Below are 17,216 nucleotides of genomic sequence, written 5' to 3'. Positions count from 1 at the left end.
GGGAAATAATAGAAGTTTCGATGATCGGGGGAGGAGGGATCTGAATTCCGATGAAATATTAAAGACAAGGTGAAAATATTACGGCGAACGAATGAAAAATGATTTGAGAATAGTTATCGTATTTCTATATATAGTTTGATAAAATAACGTAGGGATTTGAAATATTGGTATAGGATTCAATTTTCGCTCTCTCCATTATTGACGAATTAATCACGTATTCCATCTGTCCTTTATCGAGAAATGTGTTTAACGGTATGTGACGGAAGAATAAAAAAGAAAAAAAAAAAAAAAAAAAAATATGACAGAAAATTGTTTCGGATTATTGTAAATATTGGATCGTGACGCGCGATGAATTATAAAGCAACGGAATTTCTGCTGATAGAACCAACTCGGTTTAAATTTATCGTATCATAATATATTCACTGACATATTGCAAACATAAATTGAAAAATTGTATTATGGAAAATTGCATTTTACACGATGGTTCACTTAAAAAAAAAAAAAGGAAAAAAATGCAAAAAAGGGGAAAAAAAAAAATTAAAAATTTACTCTACCTCTGGACCAACATTACAAATTCCAAAATTCCCGAATTTGACCAACGCCCCGACGTTAGCCCCGACGTTCACTCGGTCACTCGAATTTATGGCCGAATCTACTTATGGCCGAGTTCCAGCGACGGTGAGAGCGCATTAAAAAAGAACGGAAGACATGGAAGAAGTTTAAATGTGGCCGCAACGAATCGTATATCAAGCGTGGCCGACAATCGAAGACGATTAAACGTTGCTCCAACTCCACCGTTTTCCATTACGTAAAATTGCACGATCCATTCTCCGCCGTAATTCTATATTTCCTCTCTGCCCTCCCCAAGTTTTGCCTCCCATCGACGAATATCGATTTCGCCGAAAAGTGGAGGCGACCCGATATCGAAAGAAGAATTCGCCTCGAAAACTTCCACTTCATCGCCAAAGACGGTGGATTGTTGCGATTGTTCCGCGGGAAATTTAACTTTTTCTTTTTTTTGACAATAAGTTTTTCAAATCGCGAATTTTAAATCGACGATCGATTTTTTTTCTAAGAAAATTCCAGATTTCGAAAGTTTTGCTTCCCATCGACCAGTCGATTTCATCATGAAAGAATTCGCCTCGAACAGGAAAGGAAGCTGCGACGACTGTTTTGCGCGAAATTTAACTTTCTGTTGAGTAACGGGTGAGTAAAAGGAATTTCAAAAGCTCGAAACAGAAAAATATAGAACGGAAGAATTCGTTTCTGAGAGAAGGGGATCCGTCCTAACGATTGTTTTCGAACGAGAGAAATTTCTGGGGACGAATATGCGCGAAATTTAACTTCGCTCTTGGCAAGTTTAGCACGGGATGAATTTGAGAATTGTCGGACCGAGTTGCGTGACCGAGTTTTCGTCACGGTTAGAGCTCACGTTTCCATACTCGGTTTCATACCGTGCTATACTAACCCCCGACGTTTCGTGTCTCGACGCATGATTGAAATGTGGTGGCTCGTGAATAATTCATGGCCATCGTGAATAACGTTAGGACAATTAACAGGCGAGTGCAAACGGGATGATATTGCGAGTGATCGTTATTGAGGCGTAATGGAAGATTCTTGAGAGAAAATTTATCCAACGATGAAACGCGTGTTTCGAAGAATTGATCAAGTTCAAGGGTGTGCTACATTTTTACCCTTTAAACCTGTGTTGATTCGTTTGATCGATTTCTTGGATTTGTGAGAAGACGGACGGGAGTCTTGAAAAGGATTGGAACGAATTAATGCGAGTTTCAGATAGAATGGTTTGTAGAACGAGTTCGAACGAGGTGATGTATGCTGATGCAAATTTCGTGCAAATTCGGGATATTCGAAGAAGTTCGTGCCGAGTTGGAATTAGTGAAAGCGAGGTACGGTGGATTCATTTGGATTCATGTTAGGTGAATGACTTTGGAAGCTAGCAAAATGGTGGTGGGAAGTGAGCAATTATGAATTTGGTAAATTTTTTTTTTGTAAAGAACATACGTCCTTTCCTTTCCTTTCTTTTTTTGTAGACATAAGTTCATCACGAAACAAAAATAGAAGGAAAGAAAGAAGATAACGTGGTTGCGTGAGAGAACAAAGGGTAGAGAGCAATGTGTGCAAGGGTTAATTAGCTAAAAGGAACAACAAAAGAGAATAAAGGGAGAAAAGATAACCGAATGAAAGTAATTATGTGGACTGACCTTTCTTCTCTCGTTAAACCTAATTTTAATTATCCCAACGAATCAAAACTAATTTCCTAAAAGACAATTTTCTAAAAAAAAAAAATTATCGTTTCGATTATGAGAAAAAAATTTCATTTTTCGCATAATCATCCTTCTTTCACTATCGGTCGATTCCTCTATCCGGATTAAAAAAATTCTCTAAGAATTGCTTGCTGTCGCCGACGACTCCGCGGTGGTATCTTTCGTTGGCAGCCTATCCTCTCAGAAGGGACGACTATCTCGAAAGCCATCCAGAACCGTGACGAGCCGAGTAAAGTGGCAGAAGAAGGTAGAGCTACGTATCCGAAAAGAAAAAGAATAAGAAGAAGATGAGAAGGAGGAGAGAGAAATAGATGGAAGGGAAGTGGAGACACTGTGAAAAGAAATAAGAGAGGTTGCTCGGCTCCGCTACACTCCGTAGCAGGACCTAGTTCGAGCCTTTCCTTAAAGCTCTCGATGATAGTATTAAGTTAAAGGGAGAAGGGTGGAAGCTCTGAATCGAGAGAAAGAACGACGAGAAGGGAGAGAGAGAGAAAGTGCATCGAAAACCTGTGTAAACTCCGTTTCTCCTCTTCCGTAAAATCGTATCGATCCCTTATCATTCTCGATGCAAACTTTATATCTAGCCGTGCGTTCTTCGGGTATCGCGTGGAACAAGTTGGGCGCCCGCGATGTTGGATTACCTCCCCTCGTAGAAGTTTGCAGTCTGGATAGAATCGATCGGTCCACCGAGGAGGAGGGGAGAGTGTAAGAATCCCGAGATTCGCTCGTTTCCCGAGGACGCGTCGTTTTACGAGAATTCGCGTTGTAAAGCGAAACGATCCGTTGCGTGTTGTTCGAGGCTGTTTTCGGAGGTATTTGGCAGCTTCTCTTCGGAGAACTGGATTCCAGGGGAAATTCTAAAAAACGAAAAAAAAAAGAAAGGAAGAAAGGAAGTCAATAGTCAGGCCGGCGCCAGGGTGACTCCGCGGAGAGACACAGGAGTGGCTGTACGCGCACGGGGTTGGCGACAATTCCACCAGGATAGCGTGAAACCGCTGTTGAATAAGGAAAAGAGGACGACGTTGGACTCGATGCTTAAACGAGCGCAGCGTGCACAAAGTGGACGTGCATTTTTAAAGCGTAACACCGCGTCGTGACACCGGCTAATTGACGGCCCACGTACACGGTTCAAAGGGAATTTCTTAAGTTCTCTCTCTCTCTTTCTTTCTCTCTCTCTCTCTCTCTCTCTCTCTCTCTCTCTCTCTCTCTCTCTCTCTCTCTTTCTTTCTCGTGTAGTATTGCGTTTTCAGGTTGTGGGATACGGTGGACGAATCAAAAGGAATTCGCGTGATTCGTGAGTGATCGGTTTTAAGAAGTGATTAGAAAGGCGTTGCTTGTGGCGTTCGAATCAATTATATTTTTTCGTCGGTTGGGAGATTTCACGGTTTATTTACACGGTTTCATTCGGTGATGGGGAAAATTTACTTTCGTAAGTTACTTCAATAATTCGTTCAAAACGATAATAATAATTGCAGTGAATAATTGTAGTGGCAAATGGCCGAGATTATACGAGAAATGGGTCGATTATAATAGCTACGAATGAACGAAATTTTTAATTAGCTACTTTTTTAAAAAGTTAATGTCTAACTCTGGAATGCTTGGGTAAGAAGACGTGAAATAGATTTTTGATTGAAATGAATAAAAGAGATTCCTCGTTTATCAAGGAGGAGGAAAGGAGGAGATTTTTGAAGATTTAGAGTCGTGATTTAGAGTCGAGATGAAGTAAGGTACGATTCATAAAACGAGAAACAATATTAAATATAGTAATGCAGTATGACAATCTCTTGATTCGAAATATCAACGAATAATTCATGATACGCATCAAAATTAACAAACCGTAAATTTTATGATATTAATGAACTATACGAGTATTTATTATTAAACTTGAATTTTTGAAAATCCATTTTGCAATTACCCAGATTTATAGAATTATTAAAATATTCATATTGAATTGATAACAAACAAGATTGCGCAAATACATATCATGGAAGTTTATTTTATTCGTTTTCAATCTGGAGAATATTACACTGAATCGAATCATATAATTATAATATATATATATATTCAACGTCAAGCCTACATTTTATATACACGTTAGAATTTTAACGTGAAAGAAAACAATTCACAAATATTTTTGACTCGTAGTCAAACGTCACGACAAAATACATTATCTCATCGGTTATGCGTTTGTTTCTTCTGACAATATTTTTACGGGGTTACAAAGCGACGGAAAAAAACCTGCTTGAAAATTCTTTATTATCATTTCACATTTTTCCGAGGCTTTGGACATTTTTCCCAACAATGGAACTCGCGTAAACAATAATAACGAATTTTTATAAAGCTTTTGAAACTTCTATGGCCCTCGCGAGAGAAATCACATTATTGCAGAAACTACTATTGTACAAAATTGGAAACATTTGTACGAAATGTATTTCCGTCAGATTTATCATATATGAAACAATGCTTTAAAATTGAAAATCGACAGCTATTGTTTCTAATCTCTCAATTGCACGAGATTATTCAATTCTTGAAATATAAACGTTCTAAAAAAATCACTAAATAACGATAGATTTGTTAATTGAAAATAAAAGAAAGATATCTTATATCTCGAAGAATAATTTTTCAACGTTTATCTTTCATCCTTTAATTAACCATTATTATAATCATACATTATCGTAACATTGCCGGTATCTCGTTTCGGCTGAAAAATACTCAACAACAGGAAACAAACGCAAATAAATAGACAGGAGATGTATACAGGATACGTTCAGTTTTTATTACAGATTATTACATATCCATCTTCGTATTTAACGACCAACGAATAACTTCGCAAAAAGTTCAATCATCTCCTATTTTCCACATGATTGGAGAGTTTGCAAGTAATTGCACTGTATCGAATTACGATGAAAAACAGTATTTACGTTATTGCATAGCTACTCTATCAAAGAGGGAAAAAATAACGAAATACATTTACCAGATATTTCGATGAATATTATATGCATACGAAATTTCGAAATCGTTTAATACACCTTATTTTGTGTACATTTATTTTACAATCTCGTAACAACGCGAGCAAATAATTTCCAACGTTCATTTTTCTGTAATTCTATAATTTATGCTTCTATAGTTAAAAAAAAAAGGAAAAGGAAAAGAAAAAATACTCGAGAACAATATCGTACAAATTTAAATCATTCTTTGAACGAGACATCGTAATGTCGCCGTCGTTCTCCACCATAATTCTACGAAATTTTATAAGATTATGTAAGAGCACATACCAGCAGGCACAAAGAAACCTCTTCAACCTCTGATTTATCATTCTTATTCAAACTTTTTAATGGCCGTATTAATAGGTCACGAATCGCACAAAGGAGCAGTTTGGGTCGTAAAACGCTCTCGGATGCTACATCTCACAACCTAATAGATCTTGCTTACCACTTTGCATTGCCCCACGAGGCCGCGATACACCCCTATAAATTCAGCCAATCATGAACTATTCTCCGTCCTACACTTTCCACCCCATAAAAACCGCGCTTTTACATTCCCTCCGCTCTTCTTTCTTCTTCCTTTTTTATTTAACTAGCGATGAGATGAACTGTATCACCACCAGCTTTTTGAGAAATATAACGAACTTGTCACCACGAAAAAGTGAACGGATAACAAACACTTCTGCTTTAAACCGAGACTCGAAACGTTGGATTTTATAATCTCGGATGGAAGAATTTGAAATATTCCTTTCTTGAGCTTACCCTCGGAATTCGAGTTTCGATTCGTTGTGCCGGTATTTCATCGCTACGCACGTAACGAAATGTTTCCCAACGTTTCGCGTTTTCATTGTCGTATGAAAGATTCGACGAAAAGTCGGTGGTGGGCATCGCTGGTGCTCTGGAACGGCGAATGAAAGAGACTTTCCCTCTGAATTATACAGCGGCCCATGAAAAATTCGCGCAATGAACGGCAGTCCAAGTTGCACAGGGCGCATAAGGAGATTCGCATTATCGTGCATATTGGATGAGCGGAGGCGAGCGGAAGGTCGGAAAGAGGATACTCGAGATATGAAATTTTGATCACAAGTGTACGTGGGGTCCGGAATTGGAAGTTATCCCGATCCCGTGGCGGCCCGTTGCGAACGAATGCGTGAAAACTTGGTTTGCCAACGGGTCAATTGCCCGATTCCCGATTAAGCCCGATTTTCGTCTTTCCCTCGATAAAAATATATTTCCGAATGCGATTCCATCTTGTCGATGATCTTCGATGGCCATTGAAACATCGAGAGAAAAAAAAAAGAAAGAAGAAGAAGAAAAATGTGTATCTTTATCCTGATTTATGCAAACACGAAACGCGTCTCCCTCTTATACGGATCCCGGGAACGAGAATACAATAGAATATTCTATCAACCCCTTCCTCCCTCGAAACGACGTAATATCATCGTTTTCTCGGAAACATCATGTTTCGAAAATTACGTAATATCTTGAACTGCGTGGAAAAAGGAAGGGGAAAAAGGAAAAAAGAAGAAGAAGAAGAGTAAAAATATGTCTGGAAACCCCGGTAGGACGCTTAATAGCGGAAATCAACAACGACGTGTATCCGGCGAGACGCGGTGAAAGGAATAAAATAAAATGTTACGTAACCCTAGTGCCTCCCCTTTCTGTTTTCAGGCCGCTGCTGAAGCAGATAAAGAACTCGGCCGAGTCGCACATTGTACTGGATTGCTCCACGGAGAGGATTTACGACGTGTTGAAGCAGGCGCAGCAAATAGGGATGATGAGCGACTATCACAGCTACCTCATCACCTCTCTGGTGAGTCCTTTAATTAAATGAGAATGCAATTAATGTCTGGCTCCTGTGTCACGTACGCTTTTCTCCCAACAACTGGAAAATCAACCGCTATTACCACCCACCGCCGACCGACCACCCCCGAAATTGGAACTGTCACGCGGGTTACGCGTATAAACTAATTTTCGCGGGGTCGCCTCGTTTCGCCATCGCTCGAATTTTCCTCGTGATTTTCGAGCGGGGGCGGTGGCGTTCGTGATTGGAATCGATAAACCGAGGTAAACGGGAGTCGAGGAAAGTTATGAAGGAATCGACTTCTGTAAAAATGCTCCACACGAGTTTTACACCGCCCTGATCCCTTGTTTAATGGAACTTTGAGGGAGCCGCGCGATGAACGTGGTCGCGTTTTGTTAAACCTGAATTGCGCGGCTTGTTCTTTCACAATCGAGGAAAATGAGAGAGCGCGGACACGCGAGAGGAGAGAGGGGGGGAGAGAGATGGGTTGCCCGCCTTTATCATTTACCCTGTACACGTGTTTTCGTGTTTTACCGAGCTTTGCAATGATCTATTGTATCGCTGCGAATTTCGCGAAATTTCGTTCTCTCGGGTAAAAAAATCTCGCCCAGCTTTCCCCTCGTTCGAAAATATGCACGTAATTTTCCGATCGATTTCTGAAATGTTTGAAACGATTTTAAATTTCTGACCGATGAACAGATATTCGACGTGGAATTTATTTTTCATTTATATTTCGTTCCGAACCTGTGAAAAAGTCCGAGGTTATCCGTGGAACGAATACTACTCCAAACACGTAGCACTTCCACACCGGAATAATTATCATTACCGTAACACTACTGATGTCTCGTTTCCTGTCGGCGCTAATCCTCAAAAGATCTCTCTCTAATTTTCCTGAAAACCAACTATCAGAGGGATCGTTAGAGTAATCACAGACTTCTCGCTGCTACTTAACGGTCCTCCTCCCTTTCGTTTCGCTTCCCCTTACACATTGACTGGCCGAGAAAAAGGGAAATAAAGCTAAGACGTAAGACACGGACTTAACAAACAAAAGAGATTGCGCTACGTTGAGAATTGGAGGCGAAACGCCTGCATTTTTCCACATTTTTAAAGTTCCAAAGAGAAAGAGAGAGAGAGAGAGAGAGGTCGTGTTGTAGGTGATCGCGTGTGTGTTTACACGGAACACGATTCCCCCGTTCGATTTCCTCGATCACGTTCCTGCATTAATGCACGTGAGAGACCCTCTATCCTCTTTGCAGTTGCTCGAGAGAAAGGGAATATCCTGAAGGTTTCTCGGGTAGTTTGCACGGGTTTCTAGTTGACTCGGATTGTACGGAAGGGAAAATTGTACGCGAGGAGTGAAATGATCGGTACGTGTTGGCCAAGAAATGGCTGGAGGCAGCACCGATCGTCGCTCCCTATATCGACGATATATTCCTTCTTACGAAACTTTTCTCGCTCCCAATGGCGCGTAACTGAGAGGCAACGGGGCAAGGGAATAAAATTTTCCAGAGATGGATGACGCGTCGAATCGACATACCGTGTCGCGAGATTCTATTACCACCACTACTACTAGTTTCCCCAGTTTGCGAGATAGGAATTGTACAGGAATCTTTCCTTGCCGATCAAAGTTTCTCTCGAGGTTTTGCTCCCTTTTCAAAATCATCCTCGAATATTTATAGACGATCGTTTCGATGATATTCTCGAGGCGAGACAACGAGAGATAAGTTAATAATTCTCATTAGATCCATTAGAATGGTAAAAAGCGTGTCTACTATTTTTCAAACTCGTATAAGTTAATCAACTTGTTCTCTCGCAATAAAATAACGCATTGTGATAAATTGAGAAAAGCGAGAGAAGATTTTACGGAGATCCCTTCGACAAAAAGATATTGCTAGCCGGGTTTACTGAATTACTTCATCTTCCGTAATTACCGGTGAAAAGCGCGGTTGCTCGACGAGCCCTATCTTTTGAATCGAGAGGAGAAGACGAGGAAGCGCGCGTGTAAAAGTGCGATCAACGATTTATGGTAGAACATAACGAAAGTCATCAATTCTCCCGAAACGATATCATCATACGCGATCTCACGTACTTAATAGTTTCTATCTCGTTTTAAACCGGCATTCATCGTCGCGTTATCATCGTTTGATTACATCCTATCATTCCTTAATTGTCCAGTATCGAGTTGACTGATATTAAACGCAGTTGAATCAAAAGGAAACGCTTAATTGGATAAGAGACACGTTCGAATTCGATCATCCGAACGACCTCTTCTGTGCATCCCTTCTCCTTTCCCATTCACTTTCGCGCGATGTAATGCTTCGTTCACATCGATCGAAACGAAACTTTCGCTGCTCGATGCGGTGTCAAAAATCGAACGGGATTTCCGATAATCGACATATCTTTTTATCATACGTAGGAAAAACGTACAAACGATTGTCCAGTGAGAAAATTCGCAAGTAGAACGCGCGCGTAGTGGAAAACTTTTCTCTATTTTAAACGTTGAATCTCGTTTCTCGCAGAAAAATTATTAAACTCGTGAAAAATTATCGGCTCTCGTGGCAGTGTGGACGCGGCATAAAAATAAGTCGCGGTTAGTTTCAGCAGCTATTTCCTTTTCCTCCGTCGTTCTAGAAGTATTTAGTAGAGCTTGAAATAACAGGTTGCGCGTCGAAAAACAGGCGGCGCAGATTGTTCGCCTTGTGGCTTATAATTATAAATTACTCGTAATACAGGGGGCAATTTGTGGCTCTCCTCGTCCCCCCACGAGGTTGGGATCGCAATTATTCGGTGGATGCCTTTAGAAAATGATTCACGCCGCGATCAGAAATGAGGGATAAAAGAGTCGGCGGCGGGAGAACAGCTCTCCGCTGAGTCCTCGTGGCCACGCTACACCACCACGTCCAGGAATTATTTCTCCCGATGCGGTTAGTTTCTCGCGGGTCGCTCGTTGTAATTGGAAAATTCGTTCGCTCAAGGGTATTTCTTATTCGTGCCGCGCGCATTTATCAGCATCGCTCCCATAAATAACTTGCGTTACGCTAAATGAAGACGGATATCTTGTTTATCCGGCCTGCGTGCCAAATGATTTCGATCCATCCATTTCGAAGGCCATCGATCGAGAGATCGGACTGGATCTTCTGTTCTGGAGCGAAGAACCGCAGAGACGAGGTTGCGAAACGTTCCAGTTATGTACGACGATATGGATGTACAAGGATAATAATAATATTAATCGTCGACTGGTGTAGCATTTTGGCCATGAATCTGGATTTTATTTTATCTGAGAAAATTTGATCTCGAGGAGGCTTCTCTTCTTTCTGCTCGAAATTTTTGTTTGTTTGTTTCCTTGTTAATTTTATAGAACAATTTAATTATTTTCGTTCCTCGGTATTATTTGTTACGTTATAAGTAATTGTATGTTTTAATTGATAAGTAGATAGGCCAGAGAAATTATTTACAATTTATCTTGACGTTTTTAACGCTTCAAAAATATCGCTTTCGCTCAGCTTTATCCAATTCTCCGTGAAAAACGCTTAGCCAAGGGAGAAGAGATTTTCTGGGCTTTCGTCGTAGTCGAGGGTGAGAGCCGTTCCGAAGTAATTAGCAATTTATCGTTGTCCACGGTTAGTCGGGCTTCTTCGAGGTATCGCTGACCCGGTTGAATAATCGCCGATGTATATAAGTCGTCTCGCTGAGTTATAAGAATCGGCAAATTATGTTTATCCGTGCCTGCCGCTGATTTTATGCTTTTAATTGCAATTAATATCGCGTGAATATTCCCCTCGTTTAATTACTCTCGTCACCGGTCATTTTCAGAACCGGTAATTGCAGATGACATCGAACTCGAAAACAAGCAAACGGTATATAATTATTTTATACTCGAAAAGTTTTTTTCACCGAGAATACTTTTATCACTTTTTTCTAAGTTTTTCCCTTCTTCTTCAATTTTTCTAAAACTTCCAATGCAAAACTTTTAATTTTTATCGATCTTCTGTTCTATTTCGTCCTATCCTCATCCAGAGAGAGGATTGACATTTTAAAGATAAGATAATTAACAACGTAATTAAAAGTTGCGAGAGTATAATCGATTCAGTACGTTTGATACGACGCTTTAAAGATCGTGCTATATAGAAAATTTTATCGACAATTTATAATATCAGAGGTTGTTAATTATTAGAATTCATTAAAACGTGCAAACTAGAAACTTGTTAAACATTGAATGCCCTATCGAACTTCCTCTGCGGCTTATTAATAAATTACTATAACGCTGTCAGAAACTTACTAAACATTAATGCATACCAACTACGTAATGTTTAAATCATTAATCGTTGATAGTCAATTACTTTAAGAACGAATCATAATAACATTCCTGAGACATAATGACAAACGTTCGATAAAAAATAAACACGCTATGAATTTCCATTTATCTTAAATCATACACTTTCACACAAAATCATAATCTTTTTTCCCATCGAGAAATTAAAATCTTTTTTCCTAATATTCCCTGCATCTTTCACCTGCTTACCTGATAATTATATCCTCGACACGCGTTCGAAAGAACAACTTTTAAAAAAAAAAAAAAGAAAGAAAGAAATCAGACATGAACATGGTCACGCCAGTCAGCAAACCAAGGATAAAAAGTAAATAGCCTGAGTAACCTCCCCGACGATTTATCTTAAGCCTAGCGTCCAACAGATTTCAATTTAGATCCATTAAAATGTAAATTAGAGACCGTATTTGTTCAGACAGGCCGAGGCCTGTACGTTCTTTCCATGCCTCTAACCCTCCGGGGGTGATTCGGGTTCACCGAACAAGGGACGAAGATTTGTCACGGCTTTCAAGGGAGCAACCCTTTTCTGGCCATCGATTTTTTTTCTTACGCCGTTTTGCTCGTTTGCCGACCAGTAATAAACGTACCCGTAATCGCATAATTTGTCGCGAGAGTAGGAGGAGAAACGAGTCGATCTTGTTCCATCTATAACACCACTCGAGCCTCGACGCGTTCGACAAGCGATACCGATCGATAACGATCGAGTAGTTAGACAGTTTAACGCGGTTGTCACGTCTGTGAACTCGTTATTTAGGAAGATATATATTTAGGAATAGATCCAGATTTACGATGTCATTTCTCGTCGTGCTCGATTTAGGGAAAAAAATTAATCAAAAATAGGGAGAAGGTGACTAATTTTAATTATTCCACGGATTGGTCCCAGCGGTGGTGGAAAAATAGCGTCTCGTTGTCCACTGTCGACTGAGTGGATTAACCGTTGTGCAGGCGTGTTTTGTAGACACGATGGATAAATAGGAGAGAAATAATTGCCACGAGATCGAGTAGATTTAGAGTTAAAAAATTCTAGAGCCTTTGATATACTTTCTATCGAATATCGAGTGGTAATAATAATATTAAATGTTAAATATTTTCCGATCAAGGGAAAACTAAGGGACGCGAGATACATTCCGATATTAAAAAATTTAATCGAAGTTTGATACGATTCTCGTTCCCGATATTCCCATCGAACGCTATTAAAATTGGATCCCATTTATAAACAACGAGATTGTCAAACGCAAGTTCACAGCGTCGAATAAATTTCTCTTTTCTCGTCGCGTTGATAATATCGTGTAACATAGATCAAAGGGGAATGAAAATCGAACGGTAATTCGTGATTCGTTAAATCGTTTAACTCGAGCCAGATAATACTCGATGGAGGAGTTAATTCCCACGAGTGCGTCGCGTATTTTTCCTTCAAAAGGACCGTCACGAAAGAAAGATCGGTTCAAAGTGGTATTCGGTATTAATTTAAAAGTTATAAAAAAAATTCGAAATCACGAAACGGCCGTATCATTCCATCTCGCGGGGGACAGCAAAGAAATTAATTATGACGAATATCGGGAATACGCTCGAATGGCCGAATAAAACGTTGCCTACGATGGGAACGTCTCCTGAACCTATTTCTTCTCATTTATATCCTTTAACTGGTCTTTTAACATGGATCTTCATCCATCAACCTGATCTCCTTCGAGGAAACGAATGAACGTTTCAGGTGACAGCAGTCGTTACCTAACGATAAACAGAATTAATGAAATTCTAATTATTGGGTAGGTAGATCGACAAAGTCTATTAAGGAAGACGATAGTATTCAATTTCAATGGGGTGATCGAGTTATATATTCGATGTTCGTCGAACGATAAATTTATGGGGGGAGAGGAGGAAGAGGGGGATAGGAATTGTTATATATCATCGAAGATTCTCATTTACTTGGAATAAATTTCTGTATTAATCACGATTCCAATGATTAATTGGAATCGAGAGTATATTTTTTCCTTTTTTCGACGTTGATTGAACGTAAAACGAAATAAAGTTGAACGAAAAAACGCGACTTTCGATAGGTTGTTTTTCAATTAGAGGATACTTCGTTTTCGCCAGAAATTTGCCTCTTCATTAGTAACTCGTTTATTTTCTCTCTAATCAACCATGTTTCGGGGTCATCGAGTCGAGTGCTCCATGTAAAATGCTTGAAAAAATAAATAAATAAATAAATAAAAAATGAATTTAATTGCCCTTTATTATACCAGGGGATCTTTATTATCACAGCGGCCACTCCAATAAAAATCCACCGGGGCAAATTTACGCGGCCGTTAATTCAAACGGAAAATTCATGACAGAGAACAACTTCCGACTCGTTCGCCATTTACGGAATTTATTAAAGCAATTTTTTATTTTCCAACTCGACACCTCGTTGTTCTTCTCGCACGAGAATATAACGAGTTACTGCCTCGTCGTTGATTTTTCCTATATCTACTTTACATCAGAAATATTAATTCGTTTATCGAGTATCGAATCTACCTTCCTTGTATCGAGATTAGGACATCAGGTCTATAAAGTCCAAAAAAAAAACTAAAAATTCAACCAAGATAGATCAAAAATATTAAGTAAATTTATGTACGAGTATGTAATATGCAATACAACCATCGAAACGTTCCTTTTCTTTTTTTTTTTTTTTTCGTCAACGACATCACGTCGCGTCGCGAGAACACGGCGTTTCGCATTCAAACCGTGTACGCGGCATTTTTATCTAACCCGTGAGGATGTCTCGCGGCAAGAAAAGCGGGAATTACGTATGTGATACGCGTGGGTCGGTGTAAATCAAGGGGAACGATAGCTATCGATCGTCGACGTTCGCTCGACAGTCGCATCCTTGGTATCCTTTTCATACACGGCTCGCGTGAAAACTTTACCCATGGAACACGCCCCTTTCTTCGTTTGTCACGGTTTCGGTGCTATTTAGTCGCGTCGAATGACGGTTCCGCGTCTGTGAATCGGGCCTTGAACGACGCTTTGAAAACCAATTCCGCCCCAGGAAATATCACTTTTTTTTTTCTTTTTTACGTTACAACTCGTTTAGTTAGAGTCAGGCGTAGCTATATTTACGAGACGTTGAATTTGCATACTCGTGTTGCATTACGTTATTGCGTTCGAGATACCAGGATACCAGGAGTGGAGAAATTAAGCCAAACAATTGTCCTACTTCTGTTCGATTATACGGTAACGAGTATGCGTATATCTGTTTCGAAACAATTATTTGAATTTTTCCACCAATGAAGCGGATCTCGTCCCACGTTTTCGTTAAATCGGATGATCGATGTTCCATTATTTTGATCCATTGAAATTGCAACTTCATATCGCTGACATTTCGCTGAAATTTGAGCTCGTCCTCTGCCGATTAGGGAACAATTATGCGAAATTCAGTTCATTATCCGTCGATCAGGGAATAATAAAACGATTATAATTGAACAACGAGTGGATACTTGGCGGTGGAGACGAGGCGATTAGATTAATTATTGTCTTTCGAGAGATGGTTATTTTCTTATTATAGAAGAATTTATTTTTATTTAACGAGAGATATATAAACGAATTCGTCGTTCCTCCTTTATTCTGTTACAACACGCGGATCGGGTATATATATTTCGTAACGAGGCTTTGGAAAGCACGATGAGAAACGGTGGACAAAGGTTGTTAAACGATGCTGCGCTACGTGTAATGGATTAATAATCGAAACCCTTGGCGTAAATAAGTTTCGTGCAATGAGCTGTAATCGCGCTTTGATGACGGGTCCATTGAACACAGTATCGTGTATTATACACCAATATATATTATCGACAAAGTCATGGTGATTCTATTATATCGGGGTCTAATCATCGCGATGACAATGAGAAGGAGAAGAGAGCACACGTTGGCACGAATACATTGATTACATTTCGATTAATTCGGCTCGAAAGCGTGCTCTTTGACGTTACGAATTAATTTATTAGGTAATTACGATTAGCTTGTATGTTCCATGATAAATATCTTATTGAATATCATCCGAAAACGAATATCGCGGAACGAAGTATCTAAAAATTTTAAACGTTTAAATTGAGCGAATCGTGCCAATAATTATTTTTCAATACTGCGATAAAAAAATATAAATAAATAAAGCGCTTAAATCGGCGGGCGATACGTCAATTCGAGTAAAACGTTGAATATTACTTTGATCACGCAAAGAATCACAAACTGTGTTACGAAAATTGATTTTATGTATATATTATATCGTGTTATATTATGAAACGATTTGCATCGGAACAATAGACTCGTTTATTTTGAAGAGGTATTAATACAAAGAAAAATAATACATAACACCGATCAAATAATTCAATTAATCGATAAATACGTAGTTAAATAACACGTAATTAAATAATCGAATCATAATTTGTATCTCTCTACACCGTTCGTTTATCACGATTGAAATAAAATAAGAAAAACAGACAGCGATTCTATTCTTCAAGATAAGATTCTCCGGTTTCCAATTTTATCGATATCAACTTATTAAGCGTATATCTTAAAAAAAAAAAAATTAATTTCATTAATCGATAATGGAAACCGATTTGCACCACGTAATCGAATCTTTAAAATTGAGAAAAAATGGAATAAGAGGAGTGAATTATGAATTAAATGACTCGACGGTAATAAGGAGTCAAGAGTTGATGGGTTGACGTTACGTTTCTCGAAGCGTTCGTAATAAGAAGCTTAATGGGAACCGGTATTATATATATAACGACGATAACAATCATCATAGCCGTAACAGGCATAATAACCGTAATGACCAGCAGGATGCGATAATACGTCGGCGTCGTAGGATTCGGTGGGTCAGGATGAAATTTGTAGCTTGGAAATGCGAGACCGTGTCTGCGCATCCATCCTGTCATAATTCCGCGTCCAGAATCGGTGGACTTCGTAGACCGACGTTAATTCGCTCGAGCTTCGACTCGCTCTCTTCTCCACGAATCTTTGCCTTGTTTTTTAATCGTCCGGATTAAACGGGGGAGGAGATTAAATTATCCATAGAATGGTTAATGGTTCTTTAGTTAGTTCAAGCTCTAATAATTCTGAGGTTATGCCGTTAGAGGCGTGAAGTTAGCAGGCGTTGAGGTTAGGTTATGGGGAGAAAATTTGTCATGGACGTCTGCTGAAAGTCGTGTGTCGTGGTTAAAGCATTGTTGCTTGACAATGGAGGCTATTCCCCTGACGTATAGCAAGATTTAGAATGTAATTCTAGGGAGTAGCTCGCATAATCGTGGACGAAATCGATCGTACGCAATCGTTTTAATCCAGTACAAAATAAAAATCTTCCATTTTCTTTTTCTTCGCAATAAGATTCTTCTCCAACCGATTCAGATACGAAAGACCGTATTCGACGAAATCTTTGTAAATCCTTTATTGACCGGGGCGAAGAAGAGGAAGAGTCGTGTATCGCCAGAAGCAATATCGCGACGCGAAGGAACATCCTTGGAGGCGAGGCGATGATCGATCACCTTGCGGATCGATCGGGCTCGCGTGTATCGCTAGGCTGTTCGATTGTAAGGGACAGCGGATAGGGAAACTTATCTATCCCGAGCATGGGACACAGGACAAAGGATAATAAATGGCTGTGGCTGGCTGCTTGAGCATTCGAAAAGGTAAACGGCGGCGGAGTTGCGCTTTGAGGATGAACCGACTTTAAATCACGCTCGCTACCACCACGATGTAGATAGCTTTAGAGGCGGAGAAACCGCTCTCCCCATTCCTTGCATCACGAGATATCTCTATTTCCGTTGATAGGCGACGCGGCG

The 17,216-nt window shown here is 39.6% G+C and overlaps 1 protein-coding gene and 1 long non-coding RNA gene across 6 annotated transcripts in view; one reads left to right on the top strand and one right to left on the bottom strand.

The window, feature by feature from the left end:
• Positions 1-17,216, bottom strand: part of LOC108002049 (uncharacterized) — an 83,513-nt gene that overhangs the window by 5,996 nt on the left and 60,301 nt on the right. The gene's annotated exons all lie outside the window — the stretch shown is intronic.
• The window catches only part of LOC108002046 (glutamate receptor ionotropic, kainate 2), a 191,366-nt gene that overhangs the window by 141,688 nt on the left and 32,462 nt on the right, over positions 1-17,216 (top strand). For all 4 annotated transcript variants that reach the window (XM_017063419.3, XM_062087170.1, XM_062087169.1 and 1 more), the window contains exon 6: positions 6,941-7,082. In XM_017063419.3, the coding sequence (XP_016918908.2) occupies positions 6,941-7,082 (142 nt within the window). The remainder of the gene's footprint in view (positions 1-6,940; positions 7,083-17,216) is intronic.

Source organism: Apis cerana, linkage group LG1, assembly GCF_029169275.1.
Source record: "Apis cerana isolate GH-2021 linkage group LG1, AcerK_1.0, whole genome shotgun sequence".
Taxonomy (NCBI): domain Eukaryota; kingdom Metazoa; phylum Arthropoda; class Insecta; order Hymenoptera; family Apidae; genus Apis; species Apis cerana.
The sequence above is the reverse complement of the archived record's forward strand: the minus strand, read 5'-3'. Positions and strand labels throughout refer to the sequence as shown.